General features: G+C 37.1%; 1 protein-coding gene and 1 long non-coding RNA gene across 2 annotated transcripts; one reads left to right on the top strand and one right to left on the bottom strand.

The window, feature by feature from the left end:
* Positions 1–2,360: 2,360 nt before the first annotated feature.
* Positions 2,361–3,875, bottom strand: LOC110636134 (peroxiredoxin-2). Its single transcript, XM_021785690.2, has 3 exons — positions 3,602–3,875; positions 3,366–3,445; positions 2,361–2,756 (listed from the first exon to the last, which is right to left on the bottom strand). Exons 1-3 carry the CDS (start codon positions 3,754–3,756, stop codon positions 2,503–2,505), a joined length of 489 nt encoding a protein of 162 aa, XP_021641382.2. The 5' UTR covers positions 3,757–3,875; the 3' UTR covers positions 2,361–2,502.
* A 9,002-nt stretch (positions 3,876–12,877) lies between these two features.
* Positions 12,878–14,316, top strand: LOC131179336 (uncharacterized). Its single transcript, XR_009148362.1, has 3 exons — positions 12,878–12,964; positions 13,414–13,472; positions 14,052–14,316. It is a non-coding gene; the product is annotated as an uncharacterized LOC131179336 (long non-coding RNA).
* Positions 14,317–14,430: the final 114 nt, after the last annotated feature.

Here is a 14,430-nt window from a genome sequence, read left to right as displayed (position 1 = left end):
TAGTGTGCTAAATCTGCTGGTTGTATAAATTCGTGATTAATTATTATCAGTTTAATTTCACAGTGTGGAATCTAATACTTAACTATTCATGTTGTTCAGGCTTATCTAATCAATGATCCGGCCTTCCATTATATATAGCTTGAATATTTTTGTCTTATTCTTTAGAAAAAAAATCTGATTAAAATTGTAGAAAAAAAAATCTACTAAGATAATTGCTTTGTAAATATCGATTAATAAACCTCTAATGAGGAGAAAAATCCCCCCTAATTAAGATTTGGTCAAGCACACATATATATAGACGCTCAATAGTTCATATCAATTAGTATCAAAGTCAACTTATTTTGCAATATTCGACACTCGGAATGGTGACCCATAGAGTGGGCGGCCTAGACCCATTGTGTAAGAACAGATGGTCCAATATATAGGATGCTAGTCACGACTAATATGACAGTAACCATCACGGTCGTGACCAACAAGGATGTTGATTATCCAAATGTGGGGGTATTGTTAAGATCCCACATCGCTAAAAAATTCGTAAGAGGTTAATAAATCTCTAGACATCTTCCTCTTGCAAGTCGATTTTCAAGCGTGAATTTTATTTAGGTGATCGCAAGATTCTTAATAATTTAAAAGAAAAATTTTACCGTATAGCCATACGACCGGCTATGTTATATGATAGTAAGTGTTGGGCACTGAAGGAGTCGTATGCGTCTAAGATAAGAGTTACAGAGATGAGAATGTTAAGGTGGACGAGTGGCCATACTAGACTAGATAAAGTCCGTAATGAGAGTACTAGAGAAAAGGTAGAAGTGGTGCCAATTGAGAATAAGTTGAGAGAAGGGAGATTAAGGTGGTTTGGTCATGTGAAACGTAGACATACGGAGGCTCCAGTTAAACAAGTAGAGCACATTAGGTTAGAGGATAGAAAGAAAAATAAGGATAGACCTAAATTGACCTAGAGGAGAGTAGGACAACATGACCTATAAGCATTACACATTTCGAAGGATTTAACCCAAAATCGTTTAGAGTGGAGAAAGCGAATTTATATAGCCGACCCTAAATTTTTGAGATAAAGGCTTAGTTGAGTTGACATATATATATATATATAGAGAGAGAGAGAGAGAGAGAGAGAGAGAGAGAGAGAGAGAGAGAGAGAGCACTTAGTTAAATTTCATTAATACGGTATTTGTTTTTCCTTCATAAAATTGAAGATTTTTAAAGGAAGGGAGAGGGTTTAAATCTTTAACTTCTTATACCATGAGGTAGAAACTCAACCATTGAAAATCTACAGAAACTCAATTATTAGCAGCTTGTGGAATTGAGTCCAGCAAATTCAAACCCATCAAATGGTAGAATGAGTTTTACGCTATAAAGATTAATTTTAGCTTCATTCATGATGGCTAATATAATCAATTTGCTTACCACCCTCACTATGATCATGCTATGCCTTTTTTAAGCCAGATGAGTATCGATGCTAAGAGTCCTCTAATCTAATGATCGCTTAACAAAAATGCTTTTAAGGCATGCAGGTGCAACTAATAAGCACTCCCAAATCAAATCAAATACAAGCACTCTCTGACTGTATGAGTATATTTATAAAAAATTAAAATAAAAAAGGCTCCTAATTTATAGGCAAGATTCTTGTGGAAGAGGAGGTCCAAAAAAGGCTCCTAATTTATAGCCAAGCCGCACGGAACATTGTCAAAAGAACTTAAGTTACAACAGTTCGCAAGATTCATGGGCATTGTGGAATGTGTTACGCGTTGGCTGTGAAATCAAATTCTTTTGAATTGACAGCTAGAGATATTCCAATGGATTTGCTGCAAGCCCAGGGTCAGAACAAGAACCAACGAATCATCCATTGAAGTCTTGGCGTTTTGTTCAAGATTTTGGGGAATGGGTCCTATACAAGAAGGAATTGTTCTCTTTTCTTCAGTATGAATGCATAGATGATAATTTTGATTCATTGAGCAGCAATTACCAGTTTCTACACCAAAGTCAGAAGGCAAATCCTGATCTCCTAATAACCAGGGAAAAAACGCCAAACAGTATCCATTACATGTACAGTCCTGAGAAATTTTAATACCGCGATTGTATTATGATTATTGATCATGATACATTCCATCAGAATCAACAATCATGGTGCATTTCATCACAATCAACTATCAGAGTTTTTGACAATGAGACGCACCACCATGATCGATCAACATTAATATCAACTGATGCAAAATGATAACAATAATGTATTTCCTTTCAAATAAAAGTAGAAAACCTTAATCCCGTAGTTTGATTTGAAATTAAAATTAATCCAAATTAATTGATAAAAGAGATATTTAATTAAACAATATCATTCAATTCAATTTGATAAGCAACTCCTTTATTTCTTTAATCATCAAATACAGTTTCAAACAAAGAACTAAGAAACAGAATTGACAAAATAACATATGGGATACACGTTTTTGAAACAAAGACAAATGGAGTGCAGAGAACTACTAGGGGAACTTAAAGTGCCTTCAGGATTTCATCAACACTGGAAACGGTGAACTCTCCACCCTGTTCAAGATTTGCAGCCTTCACCTTGAGATCATCAACCAAGAGAGCAAACCTCCTAGATCGAGTGCCAAGTCCTTTGTCATTCAGGTCAAGCTCAAGGCCAAGGGCATGTGTATATGTTGCAGAGCCATCAGCCAGGAATTTGACGTGCTTGTTTTCAGGGTAAGTTTTTGCCCATGCTTTCATTACAAAAGGGTCGTTAACTGCAAATGATCCAAAACCACAAAGTTAGACACTAAAACATACAACAATACAATCATACAAGATCATGATAATTGGTTTAAGCTAGCATTAGAGTTCACAAAATTCCAATTTAAGTTTTAGATTCCTTCACAAAGATTCATTATTGTCAACCAAAAATAGCAACCGTTCCAACATATGAGAAAATTCATCACAAAACATGTTCGTAAGGACAATTTCTCAACAAAGAAACTCACTTGAACAATCTTTGCAGATGTTTAACTTAAAACATCAACAACTAAGACTTAATCCTAAACTAGTTCGGCTATTTTTCACCATCCCGCAAAATGCCTAAAAATGAAGAGAGAATTGGAGCATTTTAGTCGTTTTATCAAATTTCCATAAAAATGAGAACCAGAACATCATTTCACCAAGTGCCCATCCAAAACAGAGAAATCAAAGCTCGAAACTTTTGGATCAAAGGAATCTGTTACTCATTAAATACTTAGCAAATGCCAATAGATTTCCTGGAACCAAGTAATAGGAATTCACAACTTGCCGGCCAAAGTTGTTGACTTTGTTTACTACAATATTACCAGCAAAAATAGTAAATCGTTTTAGAAGAAATGTACCGCTAATGCACAGAATTTCTGCAACTCCCTTCGATTTCAGCTCCTCTGCTCTCTCAATAAACCCAGGTACATGCTTCAAGCTAACACACACGACAATCACACCAAATCAAATTGATTTGTCAATTAAACAAAATCTCAATTATGATTTTTCTCCCAAAAGACGATTCCTCTAAAAAAATTAGAAACAAAATATCAGTAGTAATCGACAACGGATGGAGAAAAACAAAGAATTTTACCTGCAGGTAGGGGTAAACGCACCGGGAACACCAACGATTACAACTTTTTTACCGGCGGCGAGGGAGTGGATGGACACCTGCTGGAGCTGATCTTGCTCGTCGAAGTGAGCAAGTGTTCCATCCGGTAGAGTATCTCCAACGGCAACTGGAGCCATAGCTTAATCAAAGTATCGGAATTTTAACAGAAGGGTTTGATTTAATCTATGGTAAGCGACAGCGAGAATCCTCTGCAACTGAGAAAGCTGGAAGACGCGTGTTTATATAGACAATGGTAAGTATAGCAGATTGAATAAAGAGACAAATATTATCTTATAAATTATAAATTACGTTTTTTTTAAATAATTTAAATAATCTATTTTCAAGGAAACAAACCTCATAATTTTTATCTTTTGAATAATTAATTATTAAGTATTTATCTCATTAAATCTCATAATAATTAACTCAGTTATCATTTAATAAATTCCTTAATTTTGAATAGAATAAATCTTCCTATCAAATTATATGTATATTAATAAATAAATTTTTAATTTTAATTTATAAAATTACTATAACCCATTTTAAGAACTAGAATTTTATAAAAATTTGATTAGATTAATTGAGTAAATAAATTAATATTAAATAAAAATTAATTTTTTAATTTTTATTAGAAATTTTTTAAAATTAAATGTGAGAATTTATTAAATATATATTTATATTTAAACTCTTTTAAATTAAATATTAAAATGTTTAACGACTAGCCCTTCTTGAGTCCTTGTTGCACGATTTTGGTCAACAAGTTCATTTCACATTATTATTTTAGAAGAGTTACCAAATTTCCCTTTGGAAAAGGACAATTTTATCTTAGCCCTCATTTTGGTCAGATGTTCAAAGGATTCTAGAGGGCTTACACACTAAAAAAAAATAATAATAATAAAAATAATAATATATATATATATATATATCTTGGCTTGTTTAGTTTAATATTTTATTGAATTAATGTATTTTAAAAAAGGTAATACAATCTAAATGGAATTGATGGAATCAACCACTAATTAAGACTATTATCTAAATATAACCAAATTAACGTATAAATATATGCAATAATTAATATAAATTCAGTGTTTGCCTAGAAAATGACCTTCTCCTTTAATCCTAAAGGAAATCATTTTCAGGTTCTAAAATATGCTAATTTTTGGATTGATTTAATATTGATAGACTCAAATTTGAGTTATTATAATTTTAAGAATAATTTTATTATTATTAATTAATTAATTAATTAGTTGTAAAATATGCGATTTTACTAAAAGAAAAAGTATTCAATATCATATGATGCCTTAAAAGAAAATCTCAAGTGATGGTGAAATCATGATTATTCAACTATAGAATGCATCTTCTACAAGTAAACGTTCAAAGTCTCCAAATTTTGAAAATCAGCCTTCAACTCATTAAGGAATGCAGCTTTATTATTTTTTTAATAATTTAAATTTGAATATAAAATATTAAAATATTGAATTTATTCAAAATTCATTATGATTAAGATATAAACTCATCAAATTATATATTTTTATTATTTTTTTTATTTAATTTTAATAAAAAATTCGAAAATAAATATTAGTCAAGAAGAATGCAACTTTGGCACGAGGGCACTGGTTGACTGTGGTCTTCGTCTTCCACTAAGATAATTGCTTTGTAAATATCGATTAATAATTGTAAAATCTGATTAAAATTGTAGAAAAAAAAAAATCTACTAAGATAATTGCTTTGTAAATATCGATTAATAAACCTCTAATGAGGAGAAAAATCCCCCCTAATTAAGATTTGGTCAAGCACACATATATATAGACGCTCAATAGTTCATATCAATTAGTATCAAAGTCAACTTATTTTGCAATATTCGACACTCGGAATGGTGACCCATAGAGTGGGCGGCCTAGACCCATTGTGTAAGAACAGATGGTTCAATATATAGGATGCTAGTCACGACTAATATGACAGTAACCATCACGGTCGTGACCAACAAGGATGTTGATTATCCAAATGTGGGGGTATTGTTAAGATCCCACATCGCTAAAAAATTCGTAAGAGGTTAATAAATCTCTAGACATCTTCCTCTTGCAAGTCGATTTTCAAGCGTGAATTTTATTTAGGTGATCGCAAGATTCTTAATAATTTAAAAGAAAAATTTTACCGTATAGCCATACGACCGGCTATGTTATATGATAGTAAGTGTTGGGCACTGAAGGAGTCGTATTGTAACACCCCTGATTTTTTATATATTATTATTGGGCTTCGTGTAGGTATCCTCAATTCGCGGAAATTCGACGATTGGCCAAGATGCGAAATTAGGCGAATGGACCGTTCTGGGAAAAGTCTCCGAATTGGGCGAGATTTTGCCTACCCCCATTGTCGACGTCGGCGCGTCCGAGGTCGGAATCGGCAAAGTAAACCGAACCTTGTTTTTTCGTAATTTTCTAGTGCTTAAATAGGATTAAAAATCCGTAAAATATTCGTGGTAGCTTAGAAAATTACGATTCTTTTGCAATAGCTTAGTAATATTGCTAAGGACATGGGGCAAAGTTTTATAATTTTTAGAGCTTGTTTGGCGGTTTTGCAAAAATGATCAATAATAAGGACTAAATTGAAATTTTGCGTATTGTGATGGATAATTGATTTGATGGGCGGGAGGGCTGTGTGATATGATTGAACTGTTGATATATGGATTGTGAATATAGAAGTGCGTTTTTAGCCCTTTTGCGAGTTGGGTAGGTCCTAGGTATAGGGGAGACTCTGCGGATTTTAACACGACTTAGGGCGTAATTGGTCTTTTCTTTGTTTGTATTGAGTCGATTGTATTAATTAGATGTAATGTAATTGTCGGTGAGCCGGGACCTTCTTCCTCCGCCCGCCACACGGTAATTTGTCGTCAAGTCCGTGAGTAAAATATTAATTTTAATTATAATTTCGATATTATTATATGTTCGGCATGCCCATGCATCACTTATATGAATATATTTATGTAGTTAAACTCTAGGCACGATTTATGTTGCATTCATAGCGTTAATGTGCCATGAGTGTTGTTGTGGTAATTTGGAGCGGTGTGCGTGCGTTGGCGTGCGTGTGATGTGGTGTGGACTATGGATAGGGCGGGGTAGTCACGGCTTGAGTTCTTCACGGGACCCGTTCCTTGAGGTAGTCACGGCTTGAGTTCTTCATTGGGACCCTCGATTTGGTTTATTAGCGAAAGTCAGGCTTGAGTTCTTCGGCACGAGTTGGATTTAAGAGAGGCATGCAGGATCGGCTCCCAATATATTATGATTGATGCTACGAGTGCGTGAGTGCTCCAAATTACCTTTTGATGCTATGATGTGAATATGATGTTGATGTTGCATTTCACGCTCAGGTGCATTAGTTCTGAGATAGTTATAGACATTATGGATAAAATTGATATTTTACTCTCTGAGTCGAACGCTCACTCCTGTTCAAAAATTTTTACAAGCCACAGGAGGATATTTTATTCTGGGTTAACCTGCTTTTATCCTTCGCAGGTTGTTTATCCATGTTTGTGTAATTTTAATTACTCCTAGAATTTCCGCATGTGTTAGCAGTCTTTATGTGAATTTGGTCCGTAATATTTTTATCATGTTGGACTGTAAACTTAAATATGTTATGCATGTTGATGGATTGGATGAGGAGTGAGCTCCCATTTATTTTATGTTGATGAGTATGTGGAGTGTGAGCTCCCCAATTGAGTATTTATTGTGTTTACAGGTCGGGTGAGTCAAAAACTCCCCGTTGGAAAGTCCATTTTATGGTTGGACTCTGTCCGTTTGGTTTCTTGAATTTGGGCCCAATGGGCCTTAGAATTGGGTAAATGAACAGTTAAGGCTTACTACGGGCCTCGGGGCTTTAGGTGGCCTGTGTCCTAGTCTTGGTCCGGCCCATAGGTTGGGTCGTGACAAATGTGGTATCAGAGCTTAGGCTCCAGATTCTTAGGGAATGTTTGTCTAAAATGTTGGGAAGAGTCTACTAGGAGTCACATGCGGAGTATAGGATTACATTTCGTCTTTCTGTAATTCTTTGTTTCTAGATTCTACGTTATACCTCGGGAAATATAAGATTACCTCAGTTAGTGTCTTGATTTTCGTGGAGTACACAGAAATGTGAAATAGAGTTAGTAGACATGTGAGATCTATCATGAGGATACGTACTCCAAGAAATGTTATATTTTTGTCAGTATGGGTTTAAATGGTGTGCCCATTTCGTGTAAGACACGAGTACATAAAAGTGAGTCTTAAAAAATCTGATTTGCCTAGATAAGGATGAGGATACCACTCTTGGCGGTCATCGGTAGATGACCCGGTCGAGAATAAGTTTGTGATAATAGAAGATTCGGAGAGATAAGAAATTAGGAGACCTAGTCTGCCGGGGCGTATCGTAGTAACTATACAATGTTCTCGATGTCCGCTCTGTAGTTTGCAGACATTCTGACATGAGATTATTGTGTAGAGTGCGTGCATCCCCGTGGTGCTCCATAATGAGGGTGTTTGAGATGGCTTCTGTTTTGGTACAGTTATGCCAGAACAGAGTTCTATATTTGCAGAGGAGTTGGGAACTCTTAGCTAAGAGTCTAGAGTTAGAATATTGAAAGGTCACAGTTGGGTGATAACTAGAGTCGATGACTCGATTACTGACATAAGCTAGAGTTACAGTAAGAGTTGCCATCAGACCAGAGGTTTTGGATTAATTGCAAAGTAAAGGTGACACTTATAGAGTGAGAATAGTATACCTTGTGTGTATCAGTATGGAATAAAGTACAACCCTACTACCTAGGGAAAGTCGAAACTATGAATTGATGATTCACAGAGCTATGATATGATAAAAGAGTCATTAACTTGACATGGTTCTGGCAAGGTGGTAGATGTAGTACCTTTGTTGCAGCAAGTTAGGATATAGTCCTATCTTTTCGAATGGATCGAAGGTTATTGCTGATAATGATGACTTATGGAATAGTGTCCCAGATGGGACTGTAGAGTGTGGTAGAGAGTAGTTGGCTCGGGTATCCTGGAGAGGATACAAGTTCCATTATAGGAATCATATATAATCAGATCACGATGGATGTAAATCCTTTGAATTGGATGACGGGTTTGGGTGCCCGAAATCTTAAGTTTTGGAATTGAGTAAACATGGAAAATAATAATAATAATAATAGTGTTAAGAGTAATAAATTAGCGAAGATAAATCACAGAAGGCCAATGGATAAAGAAAGTGCAGAATGAAAGTTTGGGCAATTGATTGCAGATGCAATATAATCTAAATGCTAGTGGAAGTACTAGCTAGAGTGGTCAAAGGACCAAATCTGAGTAGCATGGACATATGATGATAACGATAGAGACTCGAAAGATATAGTTAGCAAATCTGGCTATTATGTTAGGAAGAAGAATGGAACCAGGGATAGAATAGTCAAGTTCTATTTTGGGTAAGACAAAGGAAATAAATGAAAGGACAACCTAAAGAGCGCATAATAAAAGGAACAAAGTTAAGATATAGGATAGGCTAAGTGTTATTCTTGGCAAGGAGAATGACAAGGATGGAAAACCCAAAATGGGACCACATTAGTGAGAAAAGTGATGGAGGTATGGAATACAATAATAATGAGTAAATGTTAGAAGGTGTGCGATGGTATTGCGGACTACCTAAATAGGTAGAGAAAGAGAAGTTAGTAAGCAGTAAGTTGAATAAAAGTCAATTTAAGGGATCAAATAGGTATGATGAGAGGAAAAGAATGATAGATAATGACACATAGGTTTTAGGTTAGACTTTTGAGATAGTGAGAAGGTAGTTAGAGGTTCGTTATGAATGTCAGGCAAACATTTTTAGTGTGATCAACAGAATCACTTTGTAGTGAAGCAATAACGACAGGACAATAGTAGGGGTAGAACGAAAAGTGACAAGTCTGGATGGTTATAAATCAGTAGAAAGTTCAAGGATCAAATTAATGACCCTAGATAAGGGTGGAATTAGTGTTGGAATAATTTATTAGTGAGAGAAATCTTTCAGGAATCAACAAAAGTTAATGGCACAATAAAAACGATGATAGATATGAATCATAGATCGAGTATAAGTAAAGTTAATAAATTATAAAATATTATGTCAAGAAGGAAAATGGTACTAAAGGGTTCATGCAGATGATACCTTATAGGTAGAGCATAATTGTGCTAGGAGATGATGAAATTTGGAGAGAAAGACCAAGAAACTTAGGTGAAACGTTATAATATGACAATCGGGTGTAGTTGAATATAAGAGGATATTTTCTTTCTTTTCAAGTTTAGCTTGTGCTTTTGGTTCTAGAAGGTTATATAAGGAATAGAAACTGAGTCAAGGAGACCTAGTTATTGAGAGTTTAGTAGGCACAAATTCATACATAATTTCTGATATGAGAATGACAGTAAGTGCATACCTAGTATTAAGTATGAAAGGAATGAGCAGTAATGACAGGAGTTAAATTGAGTTAGCTACTAAGGCTTGCAAACTGTTTTAAACTATGAGCTGGAGGAAGTACTATTTATGGTTGAGATTCAATAGATGAAATTGTTCTTTGATGGGTAATTTGAGGTTGAAGTTTAGAAAGCTATGGGCGTATATATGATTATATTAAGGAGAATGAACACGTGAAGTATCTTGTTTGGAATTAAGGCATGACACATTTCCTACAGCCGTGTTAGTTCAGATGTAACTTATAGTTTATGGTGCTCATATTCATCCAGGATAAGCAATTTCCTACTAAGGGTTATAGGGAATGATAATGTTCTGATAGTTAAGTTGGAAAAAAAAAAAGGGGATACAAGAAAAAAAAAATTTCTATGGGTAATTATAAGTGTTACATAAGGTGAAGAATGTCTTTGGTAGGAGTAAATCATAGGGTTAGAATTCGTGAAGTAATGAAACTAGTATTCATGATAAGACTAAGAAATAAAAAGAAAGTTAAAGTTGATGATGGGATAGACATCTTTGATGGAAAAGGTGTAAGGATGAGATAGGACTCAATTTAAGGAATAAGTACAATGAGTTGAAATGATACCAACAATACCAAAAATAGGAAAAGGGAAGTGGATAAGATGCAAAGGACGGGAAGAGAGCTCGATAGAGTCAGATATAATGAAGAGTATAAGGAGTGTCTAACCACTGCCCCTGTGTTAACACTACCAATCAGCGGTGAAGGATACAGGTGTCTTGTGACGCCTCGAGTTGGCCTAGGGTATGTTTTGATGCGGAATAGAAAAGTAGTGGCTTATGCTTCAAGGCGGTGAAGAGGCATGAGCGTAACTATCCCACCATGATTTGGAAATGGCGGTGTATTCTTTGCACTAAAAATGGAGACACTACTGTATGGTGAAGTGTGCGAGATATACACCGACCATAAGAGTTTGAAGTACATCTTCCAACAGAGGGATTTAAACTTGAGACAGAGGAGATGGATGAAGCTTCTGGAAGACTATGATTGCCCCATCCAGTACCACCCTGGGAAGGCCAATGTAGTAGCAGATGCTTTAAGCAGAAAATCTTCTGGCAGTTTGGCGCACATTTCAGCAGAGAAGAGACTGTTGATTCAGGAGGTACATGAGTTGATGGATCAAGGTTTAATCCTAGATCTTTCAGATGATGGGGTATTGTTGGCTCACTTTTCAGTGAGGCCAGACTTGAGGGACAGAGTTAGAGTTTCCCAGCATAGAGACCAACAATTGATGAAGATCATAGAAAGAGTACAGCAAGGTGAAGGTGGTGAGTTTGGGTTTGCCAATGATGGCGCCCTAGTGCAAGGTTCTAGGATATGTGTGCCCGATGTGGACAACCTCAGGAATGAAATCATGCGAGAGGCACACTATACACTGTACAGTATCCACCCAGGTTCCACCAAGATGTACCATGATGTGAAAGATAGCTATTGGTGGAATGGCATGAAGAGAGACATAGCCGACTTTGTGTCCAAGTGCTTGACTTGTCAGAAGGTGAAGTTTGAACACCAGAGACCGTCAAGGAAGCTGCAAGAGCTCCCTATCCCAGAATGGAAGTGGGAAATGAGTACTATGGATTTTGTGACTGGGTTGCCTCGTACCACGCGAGGATATGATTCGATATGGGTAATTGTAGACCGCTTGACCAAATCAGCTCACTTCTTACCTGTAAAGACTACATACTCTGTGGCACAGTATGCCCGGCTCTACATTCGAGAAATAGTCAGATTGCATGGAGTTCCGGCTTCCATAATATCTGACAGAGGGTCCCAGTTCACTTCTCGGTTTTGGAGAAAGTTGCAGGAGGCACTTGGCACACAGTTGAACTTCAGTACGGCTTTCCACCCTCAGACAGACGGACAGTCCGAAAGGACGATCCAAACACTGGAAGACATGCTTCGCATGAGTGTTTTGGATTTTGGAGGTCAATGGGATGAGCAGCTAGCTTTAGTGGAGTTTGCCTACAACAACAGTTATCACTCCAGCATAGGGTTGGCACCCTATGAGGCACTATATGGAAGAAAGTGTAGGTCTCCTCTGTGTTGGGCAGAAATGGGGAAGCAAGGGTGCATGATGTAGACCTAGTGCGGTACACTTGAGGTAGTTCCTTTAATCGGGAACGGCGAGGACGGCTTTGATGAAGCGAGAAAAGTTATGCGGACCCAGACGGAGGATGTGGAGTTTGCGATGGCGACTATGTATTCCTGAAGGTATCTCCAATGAAGGGAGTCATGAGATTCGGAAAGAAGGGCAAGTTGGCACCTCAGTATATCGGACATTTTGAGGTTACGGATAGAGTTGGAGCAGTTGCCTACCGGTTGGAGCTACCACCCAACCTCTCTCACGTTCATCCCGTGTTTCACATCTCCATGCTCAGGAAATACATTCCCGATCCTTCTCATGTACTGCAATGATGTGATAGAGCTAAAAGAAAATTTGACATTTGAGGAGCAGCCTGTAGCCATAGTGGACTACCAAGTGAGACAGCTGAGATCAAAACAGATCCCTATGGTTAAGGTTTTGTGGAGGAGTCAGTCGGTGGAAGAGTGCACCTGGAAGTCAGAGCGGGACATGCGTAGCAAGTACCCTTACTTGTTCAATGTATAATCATGTACTTTATTCTGCCTTGTGTAAAAATTCGAGGACGAATTTTCTGTAAGGGGGGAAGAATGTAACACCCCTGATTTTTTATATATTATTATTGGGCTTCGTGTAGGTATCCTCAATTCGCGGAAATTCGACAGTTGACCGGGTCTGCGAAATTCCGGCGATTGCACTGCACTGGAAAAAGTCTCCGAATTGGGCCGAGATTTTGCCTACCCCCCCATTGTCAGACGTCCCGAGCGCGTCCCCGAGGTCGGAATCGGCAAAGGTAAACCCGAACCTTGTTTTTTCGTAATTTTCTAGTGCTTAAATAGGATTAAAAATCCGTAAAATATTCGTGGTAGCTTAGAAAATTACGATTCTTTTTGCAATAGCTTAGTAATATTGCTAAGGACCGCGGGGCAAAGTTTTATAATTTTTAGAGCTTGTTTGGGCAGTTTTTGCAAAAATGATCAATAATAAGGACTAAATTGAAATTTTGCGTATTGTGATGGATAATTGATTTGATGGGCCCAGGAGGGGCTGTGTGATATGATTGAACTGTTGATATATGGATTGTGAATATAGAAGTGCGTTTTTAGCCCTTTTGCAGGTTGGGTAGGTCCTAGGTATAGGGGAGACTCTGCCGGATTTTCGGCACGACTTAGGACGTAATTGGTCTTTTTCTTTGTTTGTATTGAGTCAGATTGTATTAATTAGATGTAATGTAATTGTCAGGTGAGCCGGGACAGCCTTCTTCCTCCGCCCAGCCGCCACAGTAATTTGTCGTCAAGTCTGTGAGTAAAATATTAATTTTAATTATAATTTCGATATTATTATATGTTCAGCATGCCCATGCATCACTTATATGAATATATTTATGTAGTTAAACTCTAGGCACGATTTATGTTGCATTCATAACTGTTAATGTGCCATGAGTGTTGTTGTGGTAATTTGGAGCAGTGTGCGTGCGTTGGCGTGCGTGTGATGTGGTGTGGACTATGGATAGGACGGGGTAGTCACGGCTTGAGTTCTTCGCTGGGACCCGTTCCTTCGAGGGGTAGTCACGGCTTGAGTTCTTCGCTGGGACCCTCGATTTGGTTTATTAAGCGAAAGTCCGGCTTGAGTTCTTCGCTGGCACCAGGTTGGATTTAAGAGAGCTGTACAGGGGATCAGCTCCCAATATATTATGATTGATGCTACAGGGTGCGTGAGTGCTCCAAATTACCTTTTTGATGCTATGATGTGAATATGATGTTGATGTTGCATTTCACGCTACAGGGTGCATTAGTTACAGATAGTTATAGAGATTATGGTTAAAATTGATATTTTACTCTCTGAGTCGAACGCTCACTCCTGTTCAAAAATTTTTACAGGCCACAGGAGGATATTTTATTCTGGGTTAACCTGCTTTTATCCTTCGCAGGTTGTTTATCCATGTTTGTGTAATTTTAATTACTCCTAGAATTTCCGCATGTGTTAGCAGTATTTATTTGAATTTGGTCTGTAATATTTTTATCATGTTGGACCTGTAAACTTAAATATGTTATGCATGTTGATGGATTGGATGAGGGAGCTGAGCTCCCATTTATTTTATGTTGATGAGTATGTGGAGGGTGAGCTGAGCTCCCCAATTGAGTATTTATTGTGTTTACAGGTCGGGTGAGTCAAAAACTCCCCGTTGGAAAGTCCATTTTATGGTCGGACTCTGTCCGTTTGGTTTCTTGAATTTGGGCCCAATGGGCCTTAGAATTG

This window comes from Hevea brasiliensis, chromosome 4 (genome assembly GCF_030052815.1).
Source record: "Hevea brasiliensis isolate MT/VB/25A 57/8 chromosome 4, ASM3005281v1, whole genome shotgun sequence".
Lineage (NCBI taxonomy): Eukaryota > Viridiplantae > Streptophyta > Magnoliopsida > Malpighiales > Euphorbiaceae > Hevea > Hevea brasiliensis.
This window is presented reverse-complemented; position numbering and strand designations above follow the sequence as displayed.

Coding starts and splice junctions, on each gene's coding strand:
- LOC110636134 (XM_021785690.2), bottom strand. CDS start 3,756: ATGGCTCCAGTTGCCGTTGGAGATACTCTACCGGATGGAACACTTGCT. Junction 3,446..3,601: donor GCGTTTACCCCTACCTGCAG/GTAAAATTCTTT, acceptor CGTGTGTGTTAG/CTTGAAGCATGTACCTGGGT. Junction 2,757..3,365: donor AGAAATTCTGTGCATTAGCG/GTACATTTCTTC, acceptor GATCATTTGCAG/TTAACGACCCTTTTGTAATG.